Raw genomic sequence first — 27,081 nt, 5'->3', positions numbered from 1 at the left:
AAAATTATACAAATTCATACAGCTGCAAGTTCATTAAGAAATCCTCATTTATATAAATAGTCTGTACAGTATCAAGAAAGTAGCCTACTTGAAACAAATAAATCGCATGTATAAACAGGTAAGATACTACACAAATAATATCGAACTTGCGACTCATTCCATGTTGCTATGGTAACCATACCTTCTCCAAAACCACGCTACCCTTTGCAGGATGAATATATCACGTTGCTGCTAATAACGAAATTAGTTACACTTATTTTGTACATTATGGAATTTTTAATAGCAAAGGATAGAAGATGTCATTTTAATACAGTACTGATATTTTTCGTAAAGTGGTTTTTTTGAAGATCACGAAGGTAATTTTTTGTTATACGAAACCTACGAAAGTAACAAACTACAGTATAATTGTTTATCCTGCAGTTCTTAAAATTAGTGTTTTGTTGTTGTTTTTATTTACAATGTCTTACTAATTCTGTTCATTTTTTTTATTTGAAAAGCACAATGGTTTAAGATAAAACATTATATTATGTATCGTCATTAGAATTTTTTCATGATGGTTTATGTACCGTGAAGAAATTTCAGATTATGAATTAATCACATTCATGCATGGTGGCCGTTCGTCACAAGTAAAGCTGTCTCGTGCTATAAGTACTAATTCAGTAGTGATGCTACCATGACGAAAACATTGCGAGTTTTCTTCGTGGTATAGGAGAGGAAGCGGGCCATATGAAAACTCCGAGAGCGCCCATATAAGTGCTTGAGAAATCCACTGAAAATCTGTGGTTGAAAGTGAAAAGAAAAATCGAAGATTCAGCACTATAATTATGTAATGATTATTTTAGATAATAATTAGTAAACACATATTGTAGCACTGTTGATATCTGTCTGCAAGTTTAACACATACTTATGACAAATTAGTCAGTATATTTCTGTCTGCAAGTAGAACAAAACGGTAAACTACGTGGCCCAGAGTAATTATTATTTGGAGAATATGTCATACTTTTTTTAACTCAAAGACAAAGCACTTAGGGCTACCTCTGACGCCCCATTCCAGTCATTCGCCACTCTCAAAGCTAAAAAAAATCAAATTCTCACGCCCTTACTTGTGTAAATACAGTACGAAAAGGTGAGAGGAAACCGTGATAAATGACAATCTTAATCTTATTAAATTTTCAAATTTCTTATCTTGCATAAATCCTTCTTTAAGTGAATACTTATGTGTACTGCATGGATATATATATATATATATATATATATATATATATACTAATATGATGAAAATGTTTGTTGAAGTGCATATATTCATAAGAAATAGCCATCACAAAACTATTTACTATTATTCAACATCTTAATTAAATCACAAGCCTTATCATTAGAGATCACAGTATTATACCACTTCTTAAATGCCTTCTCCATCTGCACTCTCACTATCCTTTCAGGCAATGTTCCATGCTTTTATCTCTCACTCTCCATGAAAATACTTACTTTATTATTATTACCCCAAGACTTCATGGAGTCAAAGACTCATCTGGGGGAGGGGGTCCTTTTATCACACACAGCTCATCATACCATGTCGTAAACAGATTCAAACTCCTTGCAGACACCACACTCTCAGACAAGGCATTACAATCATTTACAACTCTGCACGAAAAAAAAAAAAAAAACTACTTCAGACTCTCTTATTCACAGCATCTTTTGTGCAGCTTGGGATGGCTTTGTTCCTTTCCCTTATTTTACTATATGAAAAATATCCTCAGTATCAATCCAGTAAATACTTCTCAACAGCTTAAATGTCTCAATGATATCACCTCTGTCTCCTTTCCCCCTGACTGCATTATGTCTTCAGTCTCTTCCCATAACCAGTATTTTACAGTTCCATTATCATTTTTGTTATCCACTTCTGCATCCTCTCTACAATTACTTCAAATCCTAGTGACCAAAACTAAGGACTTTATACAATGGAATTACTATGTTCTTATCCCTATTGTCACTGGCCTCCTCTGGGTTGTCTTCCCAGCTTTTGCAGTGTGTGTCCTGTGAACTTCATATTTCTATTGCATCACCTCAAGATCATCCTTTCCTTTTCAGTTCATCCAAGGTTGCTTAAGAATGTGGTTCTCACATTTAGAATCTCACATTTAGCCATATTAAACTGACATCCCTATTTATTTGCCTACATTTCCACCTCTATCCAGCTTTATATGAAAACAACTGAATATTTCTTTAAGTTTTCAATCGAAGGTGAGTTAGCTGATCTCATACGGAGGTAGCAGGGTTTTTTCTCCTGGAAACTCAGGTTTTTCATCCCACATACAGACAGATCGGTCCTTCAGAACACATGCAATTTACAGACAAAAAATACTAGTTGTGGGTGGTGGTGGCTGGCAGTAGATGGCGTTGATAGAGATGATTGCTCGTAAAGGTTCGGTGGGTGGAGACAGTTGTATAGTAGGTGTCCTCCCACGATGAGTCTTCGGACTCCTTGGAGGTGTCACGAATAATAATAATAATAATAAGTGTCAATATCATTGACATAAAGGTTGAGCAAAGTCCCAGTACTGAAACCTCTGGAAGCCTATTTGTAGTAACCTTCCTACTCCTTAATACAGTTTAGGGAAAGTATCTTTTAAGAAATTGTTGACTGGTAACTTTAGTGTTGCCAGGTGTTAAAAATATAACACTCAAGAAAGAAAGAAACAAAATAATTTTGCATGCCAAAATATTATTATTACGTGACACCTCCAAGGAGTCTAAATATTCATTGAGGAAGGGCACCTGTTCTACAGCTTTCCATCTCCACCACTCAATCCACCAACTACAGCAGACTGCAACTAAATCATCATCATCATCTACACTAATGCCATCTACTGCCCACCACCACCACTAGTATTTTTATAGATGATCACAAGCATCCACGCCCACGACAGGATTCAAACCTGCAGCCTTTTGGCTGGAGGGCAGATATGCTAGCCACTCAACTAACCAGGCCAGCATATTATCAGCAAATATTATGAAAATAATTTTTGCTGATAATTATTGATATAATTTGATAATAATTTTAATAATAATATCAAATATTATCCTCAAAATCATTAGATTAAAAAAATGCCTTGAAATAAAAATAAAGGAAAATTTGAAATAATAATAAAGTGATATTATTTTTATGGCTATTTTGCCTGCTTTTTTTAGGAGTGCCCCTGTTTTAATGTCATTGGCTTTTTACTCGAGAATTTTTTAGGGCATTGCAGATGTATTTAGGGACAAATATATGTAGCATAATAGAAGAAAATTCGCACATACTTTACTTGAATGTTGTTGCCTGTATTCTTTCTGCAGTGTGCATGCTTCTGCTGTTATGGTGTTGAAAGGGGAGTGGGGGGGGGGCTTAAGCAATGTGGGAGAGTTGATTTGAAAAAGCCTGGGTTTTTTTGTAGAACATATACATATATTAAATAATAAAGAAACACGTAAAAACCACAGTGATATCTTTAATTAGTAAAGGGACGTATATTTTGTACTAAAATTAATAGTACATCTTCAGTGTCTGTTAAAGTAATTTCCTAGCACGTGGCAACAATTGTATTTTAAATAGTGATCCACCGAACGTTTTGCTTTGCTTGTATTCCATTCCTATTACTGTAACAGACACTGAAGATGTACTATTAATCTTAGTACGAAATATATGTCCTTTTACTAATTAAAGATATCACTGTGATTTTTAGTGTTTCTTTATTATTTAATTTATTATGCCACAGGTTCCTCTAAAAATCAGAATATACATATATTATTTTTAAAGGTGGGTGGAGCCCTTTTTTTGTAGGATAGGAAAAAGATGAAAAAGGGGACTGAAAATAGCAACTGTTTTTAGAAAAGGGAAAGAGGGGCCAGGTAAAGTGATGTAAAGTGATGTTGAGCTAGGTAAGAAATGTGCCTACACCATGATACTGTTTGACTTTGCAGAGGCCTTTAATAGAATACTGTATGGAAGTCTATTAAGTAAATTGGAGAATAACTGAGATATCAAGGCTAATATATGTGGAGCTGATTTGAGAAGTTGATGACTAATGACATGCTTCAGGACTCTGTGCTTGGGCCAATGCTGTTTGATTTGTACATTAATGATTTGAGGAAGAATAACCAATTGTTTGTTGATGACACTAACTGGGGAGGGCACAGTAGTTAGTAAAAATGATATAGAGATCCTCTAGGATGATTTATATAGATTGATATTGTGGGGAAGGCATAATGGTTGCCAGTTTAAAGATTAAAAGATTACAAATATTACATGGATGGGAGCAATTGTTCCTTAATTTGTGCAAGTGCCTGCATACGAGTCAAAAAGGGAGTGCACACGCCTAGTAACTATATGCACAAAATGTTTGCTTTCACAATTTCAAATCTATACTCAATAATTGTTGAATGTACTATAAAACAAATAATATGATAAATCATACTTGTTATTTATTTTATTTAATAATTTCTCCAATGTCTCCACTCTGGTATTACACTAACCCGTTCCAACTTAATGTACTTTGATTAGTAACTTTTAACCTGCACTGTGTGGGCAAAGTGGCACTGATGTCAGCAAGTGCATATTTGTTTCGAGTGTCTACTGTATAGACAGTACGGTTACTTAAACTCATGCAAACAGCGATGTATTTTTGTAGCCACATGGATTTAAGTGAATTAATTTAGTGCTCACAGCTTTACATTTTATAGCTAGAAGAAAAATGAGCAAGTTGAACTACCCAACTAGCCACATGGATAAAAGATATCAAAAATATAAGCTTTTCCAAATGTTATCCATGAATGCTTTGCATCCTTGTAATTATTGACATGTATACATATCAAGGCTGGTTTCCATGGTTATGAGAAATATTACATTAGCAGGTTTAGTGCATGAAACTCTCAAAATCTCACGATCAAAATTAAAGTGGAAAAGCACTGCAAATTCATTTAAATTTGAGTGGCTGGACAAATGTGACATAATTTGTTTATAAGTTGCATGTATATGCACTATTTAAGTAGCAGGAGTAAGCATTTAGGTTGCTTTTTTAGAAATATTTAGCATGCAAGATATAAGATCTTTTAACAAAGATGTCACCAAGTTTAGACATATCAAATTAAGAGTTTGTGGCTTGACTTGAAAATTAGACAGAATATTGGATGTGCACTGCAAGAAATTGATGATAATGAAATTATTTGACTTTGAATTTAACACGACTATTTCAATTGTCCAAGTGGGGGAGAGAATACTGTACAAAGCAATAGGTTCTCAATACCTTGTGCCGATTGTGGATAGAAAGTCAAAGCTCATGAGACATATGCAGAAGTGGTCTAAATGGCAAAATGACTCACTTGGATATTGACAAAACATCCAGATGACTAAATCTGTTCTCCGATTTAGTCATTCATCTGGATTTTAATGCAATGAGGAATTAGTAGATAGGATTTAGATATGGCTGACCAAGATGGTGATAGATCCATGCAATACTCAATGCATCTATAGACTAAAGGTTTGGATTAATTACAAAATTTGGTTGATGAGTGAGGAAAAGTGAGAGGTGTGATAGAAATTATTATCATCCTAATACCAAATAAAGTCACAAACTCATCTAGGAGGTCCCTTTGTCATATACACACAGCTCATCATACCTAGCCTTAAACACATTCAAATTCTCTGCAGACACCATACTCTCAGGCAATGCATTCCAATCATTCACAACTCTCCATGCAAAAAACCTGCTTCTTGCTCACATTCTCTTTATATGGCTTCCAGGGATGACCTTTTGTTCTTCCCCATCTCCCATCATTTTTTGACCTCTTCAATGTTAATACTATAACAACCCCTTGGTAACTTGTACATCTCTATCTTATCACCCCCTTTGCAAACTGCATTATCTCACCCTTTCTTCACATTCAACATTCCAGAGATCGGAAACTATTTTGGCAAGTTACTTCTGGACCCTCTCCAATATTTCTTCCTCCTTTTGAAAACTAAGTGACCAAATCTGCCTACAGTAGTCCATCATATATCTAATCAGAGCCTTATGCAATGGAACCAGAATCTCCTTACTTCTACAAGTCAGTGTCATCTGCATTGCCAGAATTCGTTGTGTTGTCCTCAGAATTTTGGGAATGTATTCTCTAAATATTAGATTCTTGTCCACCATTCCCCAAGATCTCTTATTTCCCTCAACTCTAATAATATAGCCCCACCAAGAGTAAATTTCACATCCTATCTTTATTTTCCAAATTTTAAAACCTTACATTTTGCAACATTGAACTGATATCCTGACTCTGATGCCCATTCACTCAATCTATTCATCTTCTTAAGGCTAGAATATCTGCTCAACTCCTCATAGTTTGTCCCAATTTTGAATCATCTGCAAACAGTATATCCATATTCAAATCTTCCCCAATAATCACTAACATACAAGTTAAATGGCAATGGCCCTAAAACAGACCTATGAAACACACCACTAGTGACTTTCTTCCTCTGGGATATTGTCCCCCTATAAACAACTTGTTTTTACCTATCAGACAGCCAATGTGTAATCCAATGCACTAATCTAATATCTGACCCCATCCCATCTAGTTTGACTATCAACTTATCATGTGGTAATCTATCAAAAGCCTTTCCAAAGTCTAAGCATACTGCTGTGTATCCATCTCCCACATCCAATGTTGCTGTCACCTTATTGTAATAAGTAGATAGATAACTAAAACATGACCTCCCTTCTGCAAATCCATGTTGTCCATTAAAGATAACACCATTGTTGTCAATCCAATTCTGGATCCTGATTCTCACAAGTCTTGCCAACACTTTAACCACAACACCTGAGACACAGATTGATCTATAATTTGATGCTTGAATTCTGTCACCTCCTTTATGAAGTGTACAATCTCTTATTCCTTCCACTGTTTTGGAACTTGACCGAAGACTCATATTAAACAAATATGTTAAGGCAGATGTCAACTCCCTAGCATATTCCTTCAAAATACACAGTGATATATATCATCAAGTCCCACAGCCGTCTTAATATCAAGTTTGCTTAATTCCACATATGGCTCTTCCTCACTCACAGTCAATCTCTCCTCCTTATCCACTCCTCTCAAACTCTCCATGCTGTCACATTAACAAGATTGAAAGACCTCTATGAACTGCTCATTAAATATCTTCCTGTGACTTCTACCTCTTTCCAAAGATCAAGTATGTGCTCAAAGGAACCCATTTTTCTCTCAGCTTGGCCAGAACCTCAAGGTAATGGCCAAGCTGAGAGAATGAGTGAGGAAGAAGAAACCCAAACTGTTGAAAAAACAACTGGATTCTTCATCAGGACAATGCTTTAGCCCACAGTGCACTGTCAGTAAAGCAGTTTTTCAAAGTTGAAATCTGCATTGAAGGACACCTATTTTCGGTCAGTGGATGAAGTAAAGGAGAAAATGGCAGTGCTACTGAAGCAGATAATACGTGATGAATTGCAGCTCTGCTTCCAATAATGGAAAATTCGTATGCAACGGTGTATAGATAGAGGAGGGGAGTATGTTGAAGGGAGATAACAATTAAGTTGTACAGTTGTAATAATAAACCACATTTTTGTAACCAGTCTCGTATTTAATTGCCACACCTCATATAGTCTTCTCTTAGCTTTTTTTAAACTAAGTATTCATAATTATTAGCTCATTTTCTTTACAAAATTCCACTAACCTGTTTCTTCTCTCTCATTTCTATTTTCTAGTCCATGTCTTCCCACTACATTCCCTTACAAGATGATTTAAATAAATTGGCAGTGTGGGCAAAGAACAGTGGTTGTCAGTTTCAGTGTTTTAAAAATGTAAGGTAATGCACTTCAGGATGAAAAGATAACACACTTCATATCATATTGATGATACTAGTCTACGAGAAATTGAGGAGGCTAGAGATCAGGGGTGATGGTGGATAGAGATTTGAAATTTAATGACATATTGCAAGAGTTGACAAAACAGCTCAGAGGATTACTTGAATGCTGAAGAACACATTGGCAAGTAGGGAGATATTATTCCTCTTTATAAGGCTGTGGCTTGGCCACATGTTGACTGCTGTGCACAGATTTGATCACCTGCATTTCTTGGGATCGCTATTTTTCTGAATCCACTCCTCAACCACAGACCAAGCTAGTGACACGTCTGTGGAATGTTCCCTATGAGGATACATTGAAGGTTTCAGAGTTTAGCTGACAGGCAGAGGAGAAGGGGGGATATGACAGAAACTTATAAAGTTACTAAAAGGATACTATAAGATTGACACAGAAAGATATTTTTCAATACACGAAATATAGGAGGGGGGGACAAGGGGTCACACTTGGAAGCTGTCTAAGAGTGTGGTTAGTAAGGATGTGTAGGCTAGTTTCTTTTCTTGGAGAGTGGTGAATGAGTGGAATGGGTTGTCAGAAGTGGTTGTGAGTGCCCCAACAATAGATAGAGTTAAAGAGATGTATGATAGGTATTGTGTTAATGAATACATTGGCTTATCTGTGAAGAATATATTAGTAATCTCATCAACTACTAAAGTGTGAAATGCAGCTCTTGCTATTTCATTTATGGTATCACTTTGAATGACAACATTTATTCAGAAACTTGAAAGAATAATTCTTTCTTCTCCAGCTATTGGATATGTTCACATATTTAGAATGAGTTAAAGTAATTTGCAGTGGAGACATTGGAAATTACTAAATAAAATAAGCTATAAGTATGATTTATAATATAATTTGTTTTTATAGTATGTTCAAAAATTATTGACTGTAAATTGGAAATTCTGAAGGCAAAATTTTGTGCACATGGCTACTAGGCATGTGCACAAAATTTTGACCATTGCATATATGCGCACATACACGCACATCTTAGACAGAACATTGGCTGGAGGTTTTTGGAGTTCTGCCATTTTATTCTTCTGTTGTTCTGTACCTGAATGCTATATGGGTTGCAGATAGATCTTCCAGACTCTTGGAATTACTAATCCATCATTCTTATTGAGACTGGGATGATGAATCACCATCTCACAAGCATCTTTGAATTTTCTTTTGAACATGGTTAGAATTTAACTAGGGTAAACAGCTAACAGAAAATTTATGCTATAGTTTGCTAAAGTATATTATCATGTAACTTGTATTTTAGTGTATATACATATATTCCTCATGATGACAGTAATATCAAAGTTGAAACATCAAGGGTTATTTTATCTTAATTTTAAGTAATTGCTCCAATATGTATGTATTGTTTACATAATTTCTACACAATAAACGCTGACCACTGTTGCAACCATGAGAGAAAGAAAAATCGTGTGATGAAAGGAAGTGAGAACATTTTTGTTCATGTAGAGTGCAATGAATAAATGGAATGCAATGCCAAAGTGAATGCTCCATCAAAATGCTTTTAAAGCAAGGTATGATAGATTGTGGTCTGTGAGCATTTGGCTTCCTGGGATGAGTATTCTTACTCCATGAAGCCTGGAAAATAATACTCTATATATACCATATTTTTTGCATATGCACTGTGTTGATATAACAGAAAGGTGAATGCCTCTTGCTAGCTGTCATGACAGTTTGAATTGGTAATTACAGCATAATTACTATGAATAAGCTCAATTGTTATTGCTGATGTTCTGAGAATGCATCTATGGTGAATGTTTCAAAAAAAGATATGGTATTTAAGCATTGTTGTAACATGGAATAGACCCTCCCAGAAATTAACCCTTAACTCCCTGGAGAAGCATGCATAATCATAATAAGTAATAGGGATTTAATTCTCATTATTATAATTATTGTCATTTACCACTGGGATTATGAGATTTTGTTAAATCTAATTTGCCACACCAAATTAACCTCAAGTTATAGCAAGTAATGTATGTAATTTTAATAAATCCTGTCTGAAATAGTTTACTACATTTATGAAAAATATTATAATCTGAGGAATGTGTCTGCATAAATATTGGGTATTAATAGGTGAAATACATATTTCTAGGAAAACAATGACTAAAGAGCAGCCACCTGAAACTTCATCTTCTACATCTTTGAATGATACTTTGGAAGAGAGTAAGAAATTATCAGGACAGGAATTAAAAGGAACTACAGGCCAAGAAATAACCAACATATGTCCAACTACGATATCACCTTTTCATCCAATAAAAAAGGAGATTGATAAGAGTAAGTAATTAAATAATTATTAATGTCAGATATCCCATGGAAAAGACTTATCATGGGAGGTACATACTGTCACAAACACAAAGGTCATCAAACTGTGCTTTAAATTCATTCAATGTGTGCATTCACCACACTCAGGCAATGCATACTACTTGCTAGCCACTTTCTATGCAAAGAACTTACTCTGTACTTACTCTTTGCACACATCCTTTTTTGCTTAGTTTCAAGGACAGACCTATTTCTACCCGATCCATTCTATGACACATTTCTTCCATATTAATCCAGTGTCAAACCCTTTACCAACTCAAATGTCTCAATCATATTCCCTCTCTTTATCCTATTTACAAAACTTTGCAAATTGCATTTCCTCAATCTCACTTCATATCTCACATTTCACAGACCAGTTAAATTACTGTCTTAGTCATTTGTTCCTGGTGTTTTGGCTTATATGTTGAATATCATGATTCATGTTATTTCAGGGAATTGACAACATAAATTAAATAACTGGAATTTTAATTATTACTTCCTATATTTTGCCAAATCAATTTGGCATCTTCTGGGATTAATACAGTGGTATCAAACACATGCATGCAGACGCACTTCAGTAACAAAGATTGAACAGGAGAGATATTCGTTTGCCTAAAGTCCTATTGTTATGCCACTTTGGGGTGTTCTTGGCATTGGGCTGAATATCTGCAAATGAGAGTTTCGAATATGAGAGGTAGCCTGATATAACCATATTTGTTTAGGTTGGGATAATGGGTCAGAGCTGCAGTAGATTCAAGAAAAAATCTTTCGAATTTGAATTCTTCAGTGGAGTAAGGCAGCTTTTTTCCAAGAGATCCAAGGCATAATCCTGGGTGACCGTAGTGGTGGAATTGGATGTAGGCCTGGTGTTCTGATATATAGATACTTGCTGTCCTGCCTGTGTGATCATGGTATGAACAACTGAAGGGTACCTGGCATGCTCCAGATAAATCCAGTGGTTGTAGTTGGTCTTTGGGGAAGCTGGTAATGGTTGCTAATTTTCTGTGCAGTTTTTATATAAGTTGTCACAAAATTTTGCTTTTTTAAGATCTTGTCTGCCTTTTCTGAGATGGCCCAAATATAAGGGATTGGGGAATGATTTTCTGTAATCTATATTTACAATAGAAGGGAAAGTAAGTGGTTTTAGAATTCTTTTTCTATGGTGGGAGGTGTAGCATTAGCTAAAAAGGTGTTCTGTGTGGGTGAGTTCTGATGTTGTCTGAGTAAATCAATTTTGAACTGATGCACTAAAGTTTTTATAGTGCCATATTGTTGGAAGCGGAAGAGTGATTTGACTCTTGTTGGATGTGTTTACAGTAACCCTTGCATGTTTCATTAGATATGCCATACTGCACTGCATGCAGTATGGCATATCTAATTCATCCCATTGAACATCTTTACATCTTCAGGGATTAATCGATGCCTCCTTTTTCTTGAAAAAAGAGGAAGGGGCAGACCATCAATGAGATGGATGGATGGTTTGTGTGTGTGTGTGGAGTGACTGATCTTCAGAGAGTTGAAGAATCCAGAAAAGCATACAACAGGACCACATGCCAAGGACTGGTGTGGCACATTATCACCGAGCATCAGAGTGACCATATGGCATATGTGGATGTCTAGTGAAACAGAAGGACATTTTTAGGATGAATTAGAATGCTGAATTGCTCCATCCAGACCACAGTGACCATTATCAGCATCACTAGTGGGGGGGTACCTTTGTGCAAGGAATGGAAGAATATTTTTGTTGCTACAATATATATATCAGAAATTGCTTCAAAGCATGCCCTGAAGGGTAGTTGCTGTCATTCAGGCCAAGATTGTCTCCCACTCAGTACTAGAATCATCATCATCAAATTCCTGCCATGTACCCTCAAGGAGTGTACAGGATATGATAGTACTACATGAAAAAAATTACATCATTACTAACTTCCTATCTACAATTTTCCTCCAAATCAGTCTGTTACTTGTCAAGACTCCAACATTATCAGATCTTATATTTCTATCGTCTAAGGCACTTTTTGCCGCATCAATCCACCTATATCTTGGTGTTCCTCTGGGTCTTTTTCCTGCCAACTTAGCAGAGAATACTTGTTTTGCTTATTTTTCCTCTCTCATTCTGTTTAAGTGACCATACCACCTGAGATTAGCTCTGCTAAAACCATTCCCGGATGTTAACAATCACAAGTTCTTTCCTAATTTCCTTGTTTTTAATATGATATTGAAATTGATGCCATCTGTTCATGCCCCTAATCTTTCTCAGGACTCTCACATCTGCAGTCTCTAGTCTTTGGCCAAGTGTTTTACTTCTAACTAAGCTCTCAGATCCATAAGTTAAAAATTCGTTTGAACACTGTCTTGTATACAGCTAATTTAGTGTTCTGACTAATTTCTCTCTTATTCCATATGAATTTATTCAATTGACTTCCCACCATACCAGCTTTGCTGATTCTGTTTATTTCTATATTTAATTTATCATCTTCACTAAAAATCATGCCTAAGTAGCTGAAATGTTTTACTTGTTCCACAGGTTCTCCATTCACAACACAGTTGACATTTTCAATGAATTCTGCCTATTTTCATTGTCTTTATCTTTTTAATGCTGACCTTCATACCATATCTATTACAACAGTTATTCAATTTAGTCAGAGAATCTTGCAGACATGGTATTCAACACAAAATACGAGGCTAATCTTCTAGAATGGCAGGTAGTCTCAAGTAGAGTGATGTGGGCAAATATGAGAATGGATAACTGGACAATGAAATTTATTTGTGCCCATGGTCCCACAGAAGGTTCTACTAAGGTAGAAGTGGAGGAATTTTTTGATGCTTTAGAAAAAGCAACTGACACAATGAAAAAGGAAAAGTTCGTCCTTGTTTGGGATCTGAATAGCAGAGTACGAAATGATTGTCAGGCATAAAAATATTTTGAGAAAATTTGGAGAAAAGAGCAAAGCTAATAATAATGGCAAATACCTGTTGGATTTCTGCTCAGGACATGGACTGGTTATTACTAACACCATGTTCCAACATAAAAATGTGCACAAATTCACATGGAGAGAAGAGGCAAGGAATAAGAAAAGTCTCATTGACTATGTTATTGCTGATAGTGATGTTTTCTCCCTGGTGCAAGACACCAGAGCATACAGAGGATTTGAAATTGGAAGTGATCACTATTTAGTCTTGAGCAGGATAAAATTGAATTTCATATCGAAATGAATAACATGTAAGAAAGTTTTAAAGCGAATAAAAGTTGAGCAGCTCTCAGAAATGAACTATAGACTAGCATACACAAAGATTATTAAAGAAAAAAATGAAAGAGTTTGAGAACAGGAATCAAACCTTGGAGATTCAGTGGCAAGCCTTGAAGAAAACCATGATTGATTCAGCCAGAGAGGCATGTGGTGAAGTTGTCTGCAAGGATAGAAAAATCAGGACTCCATGGTGGACACAGGAAGTTAAAGAGGCAGTGAAGGAAAAGAAGAAATCATATCAAAAGTTCCTGGCAAATAAGTCAGCTTTTACTCTTACAGAATACAGAGACAAATGTAAGAAAGCTAAACAGTGTGTAAAACTAGCTAAACAAAAGTCATGGGAGGACTTTGGCAAGAACTTAGAAAATAAATATCAAGCAGGTGGTAAGATATTCTGGCAGTTGTTGAAGAAGCTTAGAAATGGAGAAAAGAGTGCTGTAAAAGGAGTTAGAGATGCTAAAGGTGACATGATGACAGGAGAAAAAGATATCCTTGAAGTATGGAGTAATTACTTTGAAAAACTGCTAAATGAAACAAGCAGTGATGACAGCACAGTGATAAAAAACACTGACCAGGCATGCAGTCAGGAATACATATCCATACTGGAAGTAGAAAAAGCCATCAAAGGCTTGAAATGTGGAAAGGCAGCAGGAGTAAATGATATTCGACTAGAAATGCTGAAGTATGGTGGTATAAAAGTCTTACAGTGGCTACACTGCATAGTTCAGACAGCCTGGACAGAGGGACGAATTCCCAATGATTGGAGTAGAGCTCTAATAGTGCCCATATATAAAAAGGGAAATAAAACTGAATGTGAGAATTACAGAGGTATTTCCCTAATGAGTGTTCCTGGCAAGATCTATGCAAGTATACTTGAGAAACGGTTGAGAAGAATTGTGGAAGAAAAGCTTGGTGAAGAACAAGCTGGATTCAGGCCAAATAGAGGCTGTCAGGATCAGATCTTCACTTTACGACAAATAGTCGAGAAAGCATGGGAATATAACAGAGACCTGTATTTAAGTCTTGTCGATCTGGAAAAGGCATATGACAAAGTGCCAAGAGAGAAGCTATTCAATACGCTACAGTTATATGGTGTCAGTGGGGCATTATATCAAGCAATACTTAGTCTGTATTTGAGTTGTAAGTCGGCAGTTAGAATTGAAGGATGTGCAGGAACATGGTTTAATGTTAAATCTGGTGTGAGACAAGGATGTACGTTATCCCCTCTATTATTCATTATCTATATGGATCACATTATGAAGGAAAGCGGTATTAAACATGATATCAGAATTGGAGATGTTAATGTCAGCTCTTTGCTTTATGCAGACGATGTTATAATTCTAAATAAATCTGCTACAAGTTTGCAAGATTCCCTGACTAAATTGAATAACTTGTAATAGATATGGTATGAAGGTCAGCATTAAAAAGACAAAGACAATGAAAATAGGTAGAATTGTTGAATATGTTAACTGTGTTGTGAACGGGGAACCTGTGGAACAAGTAAAACATTTCAGCTACTTAGGCACCATTTTTACTGAAGATGGTAAATTAAATATGGAAATAGACAACAGAATCAGCAAAGCTGGTATGGTAGGAAGTCAATTGAATAAATTTATATGGAATAAGAGAGAAATTAGTTGGAACACTAAATTAGCTATACAAGACAGTATTCAAACCAGTTTTAGCTTATGGATCAGAGAGCTGGGTCAGAAGTAAAACACTTGACCAAAGACTAGAGACTGCAGATATGAGAGTCCTGAGAAAGATTAGAAGCATGAACAGATGGCATCAATGGCAATATCAGATTAAAATCGAGGATATTAGGAAAGAACTGGACATTGTCGGCATCCAGGAATGCGTTAGCAGAGCTAATCTCATGTGGTATGGTCACTTAAACAGAATGGACGAGGAAAAATTGACAAAACAAGTGTTCTGTGCCAGGTTGGCAGGAAAACGACCCGGAGGAAGACCAAGATATAGGTGGATTGATACGGTACAATGTGCCTTAGACAACAGAAATATAAGATCTGATAATGATAATATCGGAGTCTTGACAAGTAATAGACTTATTTGGAGGAAAATTGTAGATAAGAAGTTAGTAATGATGTAAATTTTTCATGTAGTACTATCATATCCTGTACACCCCTTGAGGGTACATGTCAGGAATTTGATGATGATGATGATGATCTTGCAGACTTGTAGCAGATTTATTTAGAAGTATAACATCATCCGCATAAAGCAAAGAGCTGACATTAACATCTCCAATTTTGATATCATGTTTAATACCACTTTCCTTCATAATGTGATCCATATAGATAATGAATAACAGAGGGGATACTGTACATCCTTGTCTCACACCAGATTTAACATTAAACCATCTTCCTGTACTTCCTTCAATTCTAACTGCTGACTTACAACTCAAATAAAGACTAAGTATTGCTTGATATAAATGCCCCATATAACTAGTGTATTGAATAGCTTCTCTTTTGGCACCTTGTCTTATGCCTTTTCCAAATCGACAAAACTTAAATATAGATCTTTGTTATATTCCCATGCTTTCTCGACTGTTTGTCATAAAGTGAAGATCTGATCCTGACAGCCTCTATTTGGCCTGAATCCAGTTCTTCTCAAGCTTCCCTTCCGCAATCCTTCTCAACCGTTTCTGAAGTATACTTGCATAGATCTTGCCAGGAACACTGAGTAGGTGTAATTCTCACATTCAGTTTTATTTTCCTTTTTATATATGGGTACTATGAAAGCTCTATTCCAATCATCATGAATTCATCCCTCTGTCCAGGCTTTCTGAACTATGCAGTGCAGCCACTGTAAGACTCTTATACCACCATACTTCAGCATTTCTGGTCTGTACCCTGTTGGGTATCTACTTGGATACTGAACGAACAAGGATGGGCTGACAATTTAGGATTTAGCCGACCAAAAGTATTCTTATTGGTTAAACCAAAATAAAAAAAAAATGATGGTACAACATGACAAAATTTCAGTACTAGAAATATAATAAAAATACATTTTTTTGACTGTAACTAGGTGTCGAAATACTTTTGTCAGCATAGTTTGTCTTCACCATACAAATCCTCAATCTCTACTTGCAGGGAGCATTCCAGAAACCTCTTCACCACCACTTCAACTGTCAAAAAACCGAAATGATGACTAAATCTGTGTGTAATGATCCAGATAAAAATATATAATAAAAAAAGAATGCCTCCCCTCCAAAAAAAAAAAAATACAATTGCAGGAATAGGAAGGGCTTAATTACAAATGAAGAAAATTTTGAAGAATTCACAAGAGAAGAATGTTATATGTTCTCGATGTTCGTATATTAGTCATCTGATATACATTTGAATAATTTACCACTTATGGTGCCTATGACCATTAATATTAATACACAAATTCAGCATTACATTATCATCATGTACTCCTTTATTTTGTGCTTGCTTTTTGTATATTTATAAAATTGTGATAAATCAGGTTTATGTTAATTATATATATATATAGAGAGAGAGAGAGAAAAAAAAACTGAATCATCTTAATGCTTTTTTTTTTTTTTCAGTACATAACTTTGCTAAAATGAATACGTTATTAGTGTCATCATCATTCAATTTTTGATATGTACTCTCAATGGGTGTACAGAATACTATGAGAGTACTGCATGATTAAGTTTACATCATTGCTAATCTATCAGAAATTTTCTTCCGTATTAGTCTGTGACTTGTGAGCTACAATATTGTCTATATTTCTATCTTCCAGAACACTTCTGACTACATCAATCTGGATAGATCTTAATTGTCCTCCATGTAATTTCCTGACAATCCTGCATCAAAGCCCATGTTATTAACTTTGTGTCCCATTCTGCTGAAGTGACTGTACCATCTTTGATTAGCTCTGCTCACGCATCCCTAAATACTAACAATATTAATGAATAAATTTAAGAGAGCTATGATAGGTATTATGTGAATAATGATTAGTGTAAAGTCTTTTGCACCATCTCTGCAAAGTCTTTTGACACCATGGAGATAATACCCATATAATAATAATAACCTGCTGCCTCTGGTCTTTGATCAGCTGTTTTATCTTTGATCCAACATTCTTTAACTTATGGATCTCCAATTGAGATCCATAAGTTAAAATTGACTTGAATACAGTCTTGTATACTATATTCCATATAAATCATATATGTTGATTAATTTTAACGGTATAGATGAGAACACAGACTAATAAGAAAATAACTATTTATTGACTTATTGCTGATATTTCGCTGGAAATATATCCAGCATCTTCGGAGCACAAAAACAGTTTATTACAGTGTGCGAAACAACAACAATCTGGTATAACAATGGGACTAGTCTGAACAATTGTAATATACAACACAAAGACTTAAGTTCTGATTAGGTGCCATCTATGATGGGGGGGAAAAACAAACAAACAGAGAGAAAGCTGGTATTAATTAGGTCTTAAGATAACTGTCTCCCAAATCTTTGGCAAATTTATACAGCCATACTTCTTACGGTTTGGAGTTTGTTTCAGGGGTTCTGTTGATTCCAAGAACAATCTCTGACTTATAACAACTTCTGTGCAATACTTTTGTTTTCTTCCAATTGATCCTGTGTGCATGGGTATCCATGGCATGGTCTGCCAGACCCGACTTGCCATAGTGATAGTGGCGGATGTATTTTTTATGTTTACTGAGGCGAATTTCCATAGTAGGTTCTTCCTGTCTGTCCATAGTAGGCTCGAACACATGAACAGGGCACTTCATAGACCCCTTAATGTGATGAAGCCGAGATTCTGTCCTTGGATGAATGGATGAGAGCTGCCAATTTGACATATGGTTTGAATACAGTGCATAGCTGATGTTTCTTAAACACTCTAGATATCTTTTCAGGTGTGCCTTGAATGTGGTGACAGTTTTGCTGTAGTCTTCTGTAGTATACAACAGCAGAGAGGGGGGGGGGGATCTCTGGGAAGCATTTAATATTTTGTCTATCTTATAGGGATTATAGCCATTGGCTAAGAGAGTGTGATGTAGGCGAGTGAGTTCAGCAGTGAGAGCATTGTCATTGGAACAAATTGCTCTAGCTCTGTGAGTTAGTGTTTTTAGGATACCATACTGTTGAGATGTGTGATGATGTGATTGTTTGTGCAAATATCTCATTGTACATGTGTGGGTTTTCTATAAGCCGAAAATGATAAGGATCCATCTAGAACAGCACTTCCCAAACTGTGGACCATTGGTTTTGTTGAGTGGGATCGTGAAATAATGAAAACCAATTGAAAATGTTTTAAGACTTAGTTTTTTTTATCTTAAAAGAAACGTATTTAATTTTTATTATTTATTATTTCTTTTTTGTTGTTTTTTATACATGTTTAATGGAAAAAAATCACACATTGGTGTGAGTTTACAAATTTTGCTTCCTGCGTATTTCGTTCGCTTAATGAATATTAGTAAATATATGCTTATTCATCTAAGTTTCATTTCAAAGCAGAAATCTAAGAATTGCAGTTTCAAATATTTCACCTGATATTGACTTTTTGTGTAGCAGTATTGAAGCACATCCATCACATTAAATTATTATTAAACTTCTTTTATGTTTTTAATTCTTTCTTTATTACTAATCGTTTTGCATTTCATGTGCTTGTACTGCAAATGTACAATAACAATATATCTATCTATATAAAAATATGAGATAATGTGGCATGTCAAATGTGTATGTAAGATGCTAAAAATTTAATATTTGCATTTGATTTTTGCAATATTCGCTGTGTACGTTTTGTATTGAATATAAATACAATAAATATTATAATAATGTATGTTTGTATTACGATTTTTTTTTGAGGGAGCGTGAAATATTTTAATTTTTCCAAAGGGGTCCTGACATCCAGAAGTTTGAGAAGCATTGATCTAGAAGATGTGTGATTAGTATATCCAGGAAGGGCAGACAGTCATTAGCTTCCAGTTCCTTTGTAAAGTGAATTTTTGACTATTTAAATGCACTAGGAATGTATCCAATGTGTCTGGGCCATGTGGCCAAATAGCCAGCACATCATCAACATACTGTAGCCAAAGCACTGGTTTGGGAGTGGCTGTGTTGATAGCTAGCTTTTCCAAGATTTCTGTGTAGAAGTGGGCTAAGGGGAGAGAAAGGGGATCCCATTGCTGTCCCATCTAATTGTTTGTATATTTTTCCTTTCTATGTAAAATAACCTGCATGTACTGTGAATTTAAAAACTTCAAATATATTAGGGGAAGGTGTGACTTTAGTAAATCAAGGGTTTCAATTAATGGTCCATTTGTGAATAGTGAGGTAATATCAAAACTCACCATTATCTCTGAGCTTTTTAAGGTATGGTTTTCTAAAATACTTTTTTAGGTGGGCAGAATTTTTAACAAAGGAGGGAGAATGGTTTGTGAGAGTGGCTAGTAGCTTAGCTAAATGTCTAGCAAGTTTGTATGTGGGACTGTTTATACTATCCATAATAGGGCATGAGGCTGTACCTTTCTTTAGCCTAGGAAATGACTTTTTTCCAATCATTTGTACTCCTTATTCTTTTATGAGTTGTGGGATCCCGATCTATAATTTTGTATTCTGACTGATCTTGTAGAAGTGTGTGCATTTTGCTTTCATATTCTGTTAAATTCATCACCACAGCTGCATTCCCTTTGTCTCCTTTGGTTATAACAATGTGGTTATTATTGTGTAGCTATTTTAGAGCAATGATTTCCTTATCTGGCATATTATTTTTGGGATACTTACTATGGATTAGGATGTTGGCCGCATCTAAACGAATGTGATTGGCTGTTGCTGGAGGCAGGTCATATATTCCCTGTTCAACAGAAGCCATTATTTTGCTTTTGGAACTTGCTTGGCAAAATTGTGTCCTTGCCTTAATAGCTTCTTTGGTTAAGATTAATGATGATAAATTCACCACAACGTGATCTTCTTATAATTGCAGCATTTTGATAGCACTATGTTGTTGGAGAATTTCAAATTTTTTTTGATGCTGATTTTTAACTTGGACAAATTCTTTTATAGTTGTTGCATCAGAGATACTGTCAAGGATATCCCACAGTTCCATGTTTAGAATATCTAATAGTTTGGCATGTATAGCGTTGATGGTTGAATTTATTTTTGATAGCTCCAGGTGAGTAACTTTTATCTGTTCTCGTAGTAGTAGTAATACTCAGCTTGCTTGTTTGTAGATGTGCTGGGCTTTGGCCTAGTGAATCAACATGTATGACGAACACATGAGCCTTTCTACGTGTTTGAAAATTCTCATATAAATTAGGAATAAGAGGGGAAAGTTTTTGACATTGGTTAGTGGAACCTTGTCAAATGTTATAGGAATTAGTGAGACTTGGCTAACAGCAGATGACATAGTTACAGTGATAGAATGTAGTGGATTTAGTATTTTCAGGGAGGATAGAGTAAACAGGATAAGGAGTGGGGGTACTGCTGATGATAGCAGATGAATTGCAGCCAACAAGATTAGAAGTCAATTGAGCAGTTCTTTTGAGTCAATCTGGTGTGAGATCGAGGACAATAGACAAAATATAAAATTGGTTGCTGATACAGACTAGAGGGTGTCATCCCTGGCACCAAGTGTGGAAGACATGCATCAGCAGATTAGTGCAAGTTAAGGTTAAGTAATTATTATGATGACTTCATCTTCAGTGACATAGATTAGGAGGAAAGATCACATGGCAGGAAGGAAATGGAATTTATACACTTGCTGAAAGATAATTACTTGAAGTAGAATGTGACAGATGGGCCTTGGGGTATGAGAATGTTGGATCTTATTATAGAGTCAGAAGGCTTGTCCATAACTAAGGTGGGTTACCTTGACTCCAGTTGGGAAAGTGATCATGTGGTCTTGACTTGAGAGGTAGCAAAACATGGAAATTCCAGATAAGGAGTAGAGTATACGTCGAACTATAAGGCAGGAGATTATGATTTGCTTAGGAGGCAGCTTAAAGCAATATCATAGCATAAAGTTCTGCAAGGGAAGGATATTCCCAATGCATGGGGGTGGGGGGAATAGTCAAAGGATATATGAAGGAAGCAATATCACACTGTATATCCAAGGTCAGGAGGGTAGATTGGGTAGCAGTTGAATGGGTGAGTAGTATCATTAAATATTAGCTCCAAAAAAAAAGTAAATATTGTGTAGGATATATAATGAGAAAGGTGACTAGCATGGTGAGAAAGGCAAAATCAAATTATAAAAAGAAATTAGCCGAACAGGTGAGAGAAAATCCCAAAGAATTTTTTTTTTGGTTATGTGGCAATTAGGAGGAAGAATGATTATGGAAGGATAATTTTAATGAGTGCAAATGGTAGAGAGTAACAGAGATAGATGAAATTGTTGAGCTACTGAGTGACCATTTTGAAAGGGTATATCATCCAAGTGAAGATATTGTTTTGACAGAGGTGACAGGAAGTGATGTGTGAACAGAGGTTGATGACTTGGAGGTACTTAGGATATTGCAGAATCTTATTGCAAATACAGCTATGGGTTTGGATGGATTATCAGCTCGTGTTTTACGAGACTGTGCAGAAAAACTCATGATGCCTTTGACTAGACTGTTAAGTCTCAGCTCTGGCAAAATTCTAAGAGAGAGTGGAAGAAGGACAAAATAATTCCTTTGTATAAAAGAGGATATAAGTCTGTGTTAGCAAATTATAGACCAATCAGTATTTCAGGAGAGCTGGTAAAAGTACTGGAAAAGTTGATAAAAAAAAAAAATTTCAGGAATCGGTGGATATGAATATGAGGGGCAGCATGGCTGTGTGAAGTGCCATGGCTTCATAATCTATTAACTTTTTATAATATAGTGACTGCTGAATTGGAAAAACAGAATCACTACACAATAATACTGCTCGATTTTGCAAAGGCATTTGACAGGATGCCACATGGAACTCTGTTGTGCAAACTGCAACAAATGCAGATGAATATGAAACTGGTAATATTGATAAAAGGTTGCTGATGGACAGATACTAAAAAGTATTATGTGAAGGAAAAGAATCTAAGAGAAGACAGGTGACTCATGGTGTGCTGCAGGGCTCTGTGCTTGGATCACTGCTGTTTAATTTGTACATAAGTGATATAGTAAATAATTTTTATTCAGTTGTTTGGTGATGATGCTAAGTTGGGTAGGATAATAGTTAATCAAGATGTTATAGAAAGCTTTCAGGATGATTTGAATAGGCTGAGAGTGTGGGCAAAATATAATGGATGTGAATTTAATGTGGAAAAGTAAAGTTATTCATTTTGGAATACAAAGATTACAAACTGTGCACCACATTGAGGAAACTGGACTCCAGGAAATCAATGAAGCTAGGGGTTGAATAGTAGCAGTAGATAGAGTTCATATAGATGGGTTCATATAGAGTCTGTTGTGGGTGCTATGACCGTGAATGAGTTTAAGGCGAGGTATGATAGATACTGTGTGGAAGACAAATAGTTGTTTTTGACATGATGTTAGGGTCTCCCTTGATCCCTGGAAGTTGGATATGAGTGTAGTTGGCAGGGTGTGAGGACTAGATTTTTTGCTTGGAGAGTGGTGAATGGATGGAATGGATTGTCTGAGTCAGTTGTAATTGCTTTGTCTATTAATGGTTTCAAGAGAGGTACGATAGATATCATGTTAATAGTTTGGGTCTAGCACAGTGGTTCTTAACCTGGGGTGTGTACACCCTTGGGGTGCAAGAGAAGTTTCTAAATTTTGGCCCAGATTCGATGGATGACAGGTATTTAATAAAAGACGATCTTATTGAAATACGAGCCAATGCACGTATTCAAATGGAATTTGAAAAACTGGACTTAGAACAATTCCAGAGTACACAGTTAGAACCTTATCCACAGCTGGCAAAAGCAGCATTGCAGACACTTTTACCATTTGCCACCACTTACCTGTGTGAAATTGGATTTTCATCACTTTTGCACATAAAAACAATGTTTTATGTATAAAACAATATTGTATGTATATGTAAATGTATGTGTTTATTTTCCAATAAATAAATTATCTTGCAATAGATGTAATTTCCTAAACAAAGAAATAGAAACACTTTATTCCAGTTTATAGTAGTTATTCATTTTAATTAAAAAATCCAGGAGCATTCACTGGTTTGAAATCTTCAATTTTGATTTGAAATTTAATGTCACTTTTTTTCATAGTATTATCTGTATAGGTAGGTAAGAGTCCAGAGAGTGTATGTCTACATAAAATATAAGAGATGAACATAGGTGATGAATAAAGAGATGGAAAAAGCTTGGCAAAATTTCCATAGATTTAAGTAACTTTGCAGTGGTGTGTCAGAAATGAATGAATGTTAGCATAATCGAGGGTGAGAGTGATGAACTTCATGTGGAAATGAAGGTAGTAGATTTAGAGGATAGTAACGTTTAGGTAGGTGAATGTTGAGGAAAAAGTAGGTTGCTTTCAGAGAGAGAGAGAGAGAGAGAGAGTGAGATACTAAGAGAAGAAGTGGAAGATATGAAAAATGAGTTTAGAAATGTGAAAGAAGAGATTAGGTGACTCTAAAAGCTAACTTATGTGAAGTGAACAAGAGAAGGAGTGAATGAGTAAGATAGAAGGATTACCAGGGGACGAGGAATTGAGAGGAAGACAAGAATGCAGGTGAGCAGATATGAATGGGCAGTGAAATGAGCAATGTATCAAGATTCAATGATTTGTGGAGTGCAAAATGGAATGTTAGATGAGCTTACCTGAATGAACAGTAGAGTGTGATTATGGCAATGAAATGAGATGATTGTGATGGCAGGTACAAATGACCTGAAATACAGTGCAAATCCAGTAGTGAGAGATTTGAAGTTTATGCTTGAGAACAGTGGGACGATAATAAGCATGTTATCTAGAGATAAGGAGATGATGCAGAGATAAGGAGAGGAACATCAGTAATGAATGACATGATAGCAAGAATATATCAGAAGAGAAGCTTGGATTATGTGGATGCTTGGAGCATTTGAGGATAGAAGAGACCTGTATGCAAGAGATGGACTGCATTTGAATGAGGAAAAACACTGGTATTTGGAGAGAGTGTCCTCAGAACAAGTGAGTATGTTAGTACTGGGAAACGAGTTATCAGGGTGAATGGAAACAGGGGGGGGGGGGGCTCCTCTTGTGGCGATAAACACTCAGAAGATTGGGGCAAATGGTATACCCCCATTTCCTGAGTCTAACCCCCCCCCCCCCCGGCCAGTGTTCCATCATCATATGCAAAGTCAGATGGCGTCTGGAAGGAATAATAATAATAGGTATAGAAATACTGACAATTCATTGATGTTTCTTTATACAAATGCTGGAGATGGATTAAGGGAATTGATAACCACATTCAGGCCAAAGATTATTAGGATCAGTGAAACATGATTGAATGAAGATGATATACTAGGAATGTCAGTTTAATGCTATTAAATGCAGTATCTTGAAGTTTGAGATTTGAGGTTGATAGGGATTGTGCAGTTAGTTCAACTGCACAATCCCTATCAAATGAGTGTATCAGATAGTGAAGATAATAAGTGGCCTCAGTATGATAATACATAGTGGAAAATGCATTATCATACTGAGCAGTAATATTGAATGAGATGATAGCAAGAATATGTAGGGAAAAAAAGGTTTGGAATATGTAAATGCTTGGAGTAGATTTGAGGATATAAGGTAGCTATATACAAGAGATGGACTGCATTTGAACACAGAAAAAACCAGGCATCTGGAGAGTGCTGTTTTCTGTGTAAGTGAGAGAAACTGGAGTTGTAAGGGAATAGAAGGTAGCAGGAACAGATAGCATCACGTGGGTATAAGGGCATGAAAAACGAAAAGACACACACACACACACACACACACACACACACACACACACACACACACACACACACACACACGCATGCAGCAATCCCTCAATTAATGCATCTCTGATTAGTGCATCATTTTTTTTCTATACCCAAATACAATTAATGCACCTCTAAAATTCGATTAGTGTGCCTGTATAATCATCATCATTATCAAATTCCTGACATGTACCCTCAAGTGGGATACAGGATATGACAGTACTACATGAAAAATTTACATCATTACTAACTTCCTATCTACAATTTTCCTCCAAATTAATTTGTTACTTGTCAAGACTCCAACATTGTCAGATCTTATATTTCTTTCTATCTTGCAGTTTGTTGTAGTTGGTAGATTGAGCAGAGGAAACAGTTGTAAAGCAAAGGCACTTTTTGCCGCATCAATCCACCTATATCTTGGTCTTCCTCTGGGTCTTTTTCCTGCCAACTTAGCAGAGAACACTTGTTTTGCTTATTTTTCCTCTCTTATTCTGTTTAAGTGACCATACCACCTGAGATTAGCTCTGCTAAAAACATTCCCAGATGTTAACAATGTCAAGTTCTTTCCTAATTTCCTCGTTTTTAATATGATATTGAAATTGACGCCATCTGTTCATGCCCCTAATCTTTCTCAGGACTCTCACATCTGCAGTCTCCAGTCTTTGGTCAAGTGTTTTACTTCTAACTCAGCTCTCAGATCCATAAGTTAAAAATTCATTTGAACACTCTTGTATTCAGTTGACTTCCTACCATACCAGCTTTGTTGATTCTGTTGGCTATTTCCATATTTAATTTACCATCTTCACTAAAAATCATGCCTAAGTAGCTGAAATATTTTACTTCTTCTAAAAGTTCTCTATTTTCATTCTACCTACTTTCATTGTCTTTCTCTCGTTATGCTGACCTTCATACCATATCTATTACAACATTTATTCAATTTAGTCAGGGAATCCTGCAGACTTGTAGCGGATTTATTTAGAAGTATAACATCATCTGCATAAAGTAAAGAGCTGACATTAACATCTCCAATTTTGATATCAGGTTTAATACCACTTTCCTTCATAATGCGATCCATTTGATAATGAATAACAGAGGGTCTAATGTACATCCTTGTCTCACACCAGATTTAACATTAAACCACCTTCCTGTACTCCCTTCAATTCTAACTGCTGACTTACAACTCAAATAAAGACTAAGTATTGCTTAATATAATGCCCCACTGACCATACATCTGCAGCATTGCGAATAGCTTCTCTCTTGGCACCTTGTAATATGCTTTTTTTCAGATCTACAAAACTTAAATTCAGATCTTTGTTATATTCCCATGAGTTCTCAACTATTTGTCGTAAAGTGAAAATCTAATCCTGACAGCCTCTGTTTGGCCTGAATCCAGCTTGTTCTTCATCAAGCTTCTCTTTCACAATCCTTCTCAACTGTTTCTCAAGTATACTGGCATAAATCTTACCAGGAAACAACTCAGTAGAGAAATACCTGTGTAATTCTCACATTCCATTTTATTTCCCTTTTTGTATATACGTACTATGAGAGATCTACTCCAATCATCTGGAATTCGTTCAGAAGTCCAGGCCTTCTGAACTATACAGTGCATCCGCTGTAAGACTTTTATACCTCTGTACTTGAGGATTTCTGTTTGAATATCATCTACTCCAGCTGGCTTTTCCATACTTCAGTGTTTTGATGGCTTTTTCTACTTATGGATATGTATTCCTGATTGCATGCCTGGTCAGTGTGTTTTACCA

General features: G+C 35.8%; 1 protein-coding gene across 3 annotated transcripts in view; it reads left to right on the top strand.

Moving 5' to 3' along the window:
* The first annotated feature begins 496 nt into the window (after positions 1–496).
* The window catches only part of LOC150108466 (IQ motif and ubiquitin-like domain-containing protein), a 227,567-nt gene continuing 200,982 nt past the window's right edge, over positions 497–27,081 (top strand). The window contains exons 1-2 of one of the 3 annotated variants that reach the window (XR_016550657.1): positions 497–826; positions 10,003–10,184. Coding sequence is in view for 2 of the 3 variants with exons in the window: in XM_090415872.1 (XP_090271998.1) it covers positions 825–826; positions 10,003–10,184 (184 nt within the window). In the remaining variant the exon portion in view is untranslated. Of the gene's footprint in view, positions 1,127–10,002; positions 10,185–27,081 lie in introns of all 3 variants that reach the window. The other 2 variants (XM_090415872.1, XM_090415873.1) reach the window with 2 other exon arrangements.

The sequence above is a fragment of the Typopeltis vanoorti genome, chromosome 3 (assembly GCF_054136105.1).
Source record: "Typopeltis vanoorti isolate ZY-2024b chromosome 3, IOZ_Tvanoo_1.0, whole genome shotgun sequence".
In the NCBI taxonomy this organism is placed as follows: Eukaryota; Metazoa; Arthropoda; class Arachnida; order Uropygi; family Thelyphonidae; genus Typopeltis; species Typopeltis vanoorti.
Note: the sequence above shows the minus strand (reverse complement) of the source record. Positions and strands in the feature narration are given on the sequence as shown.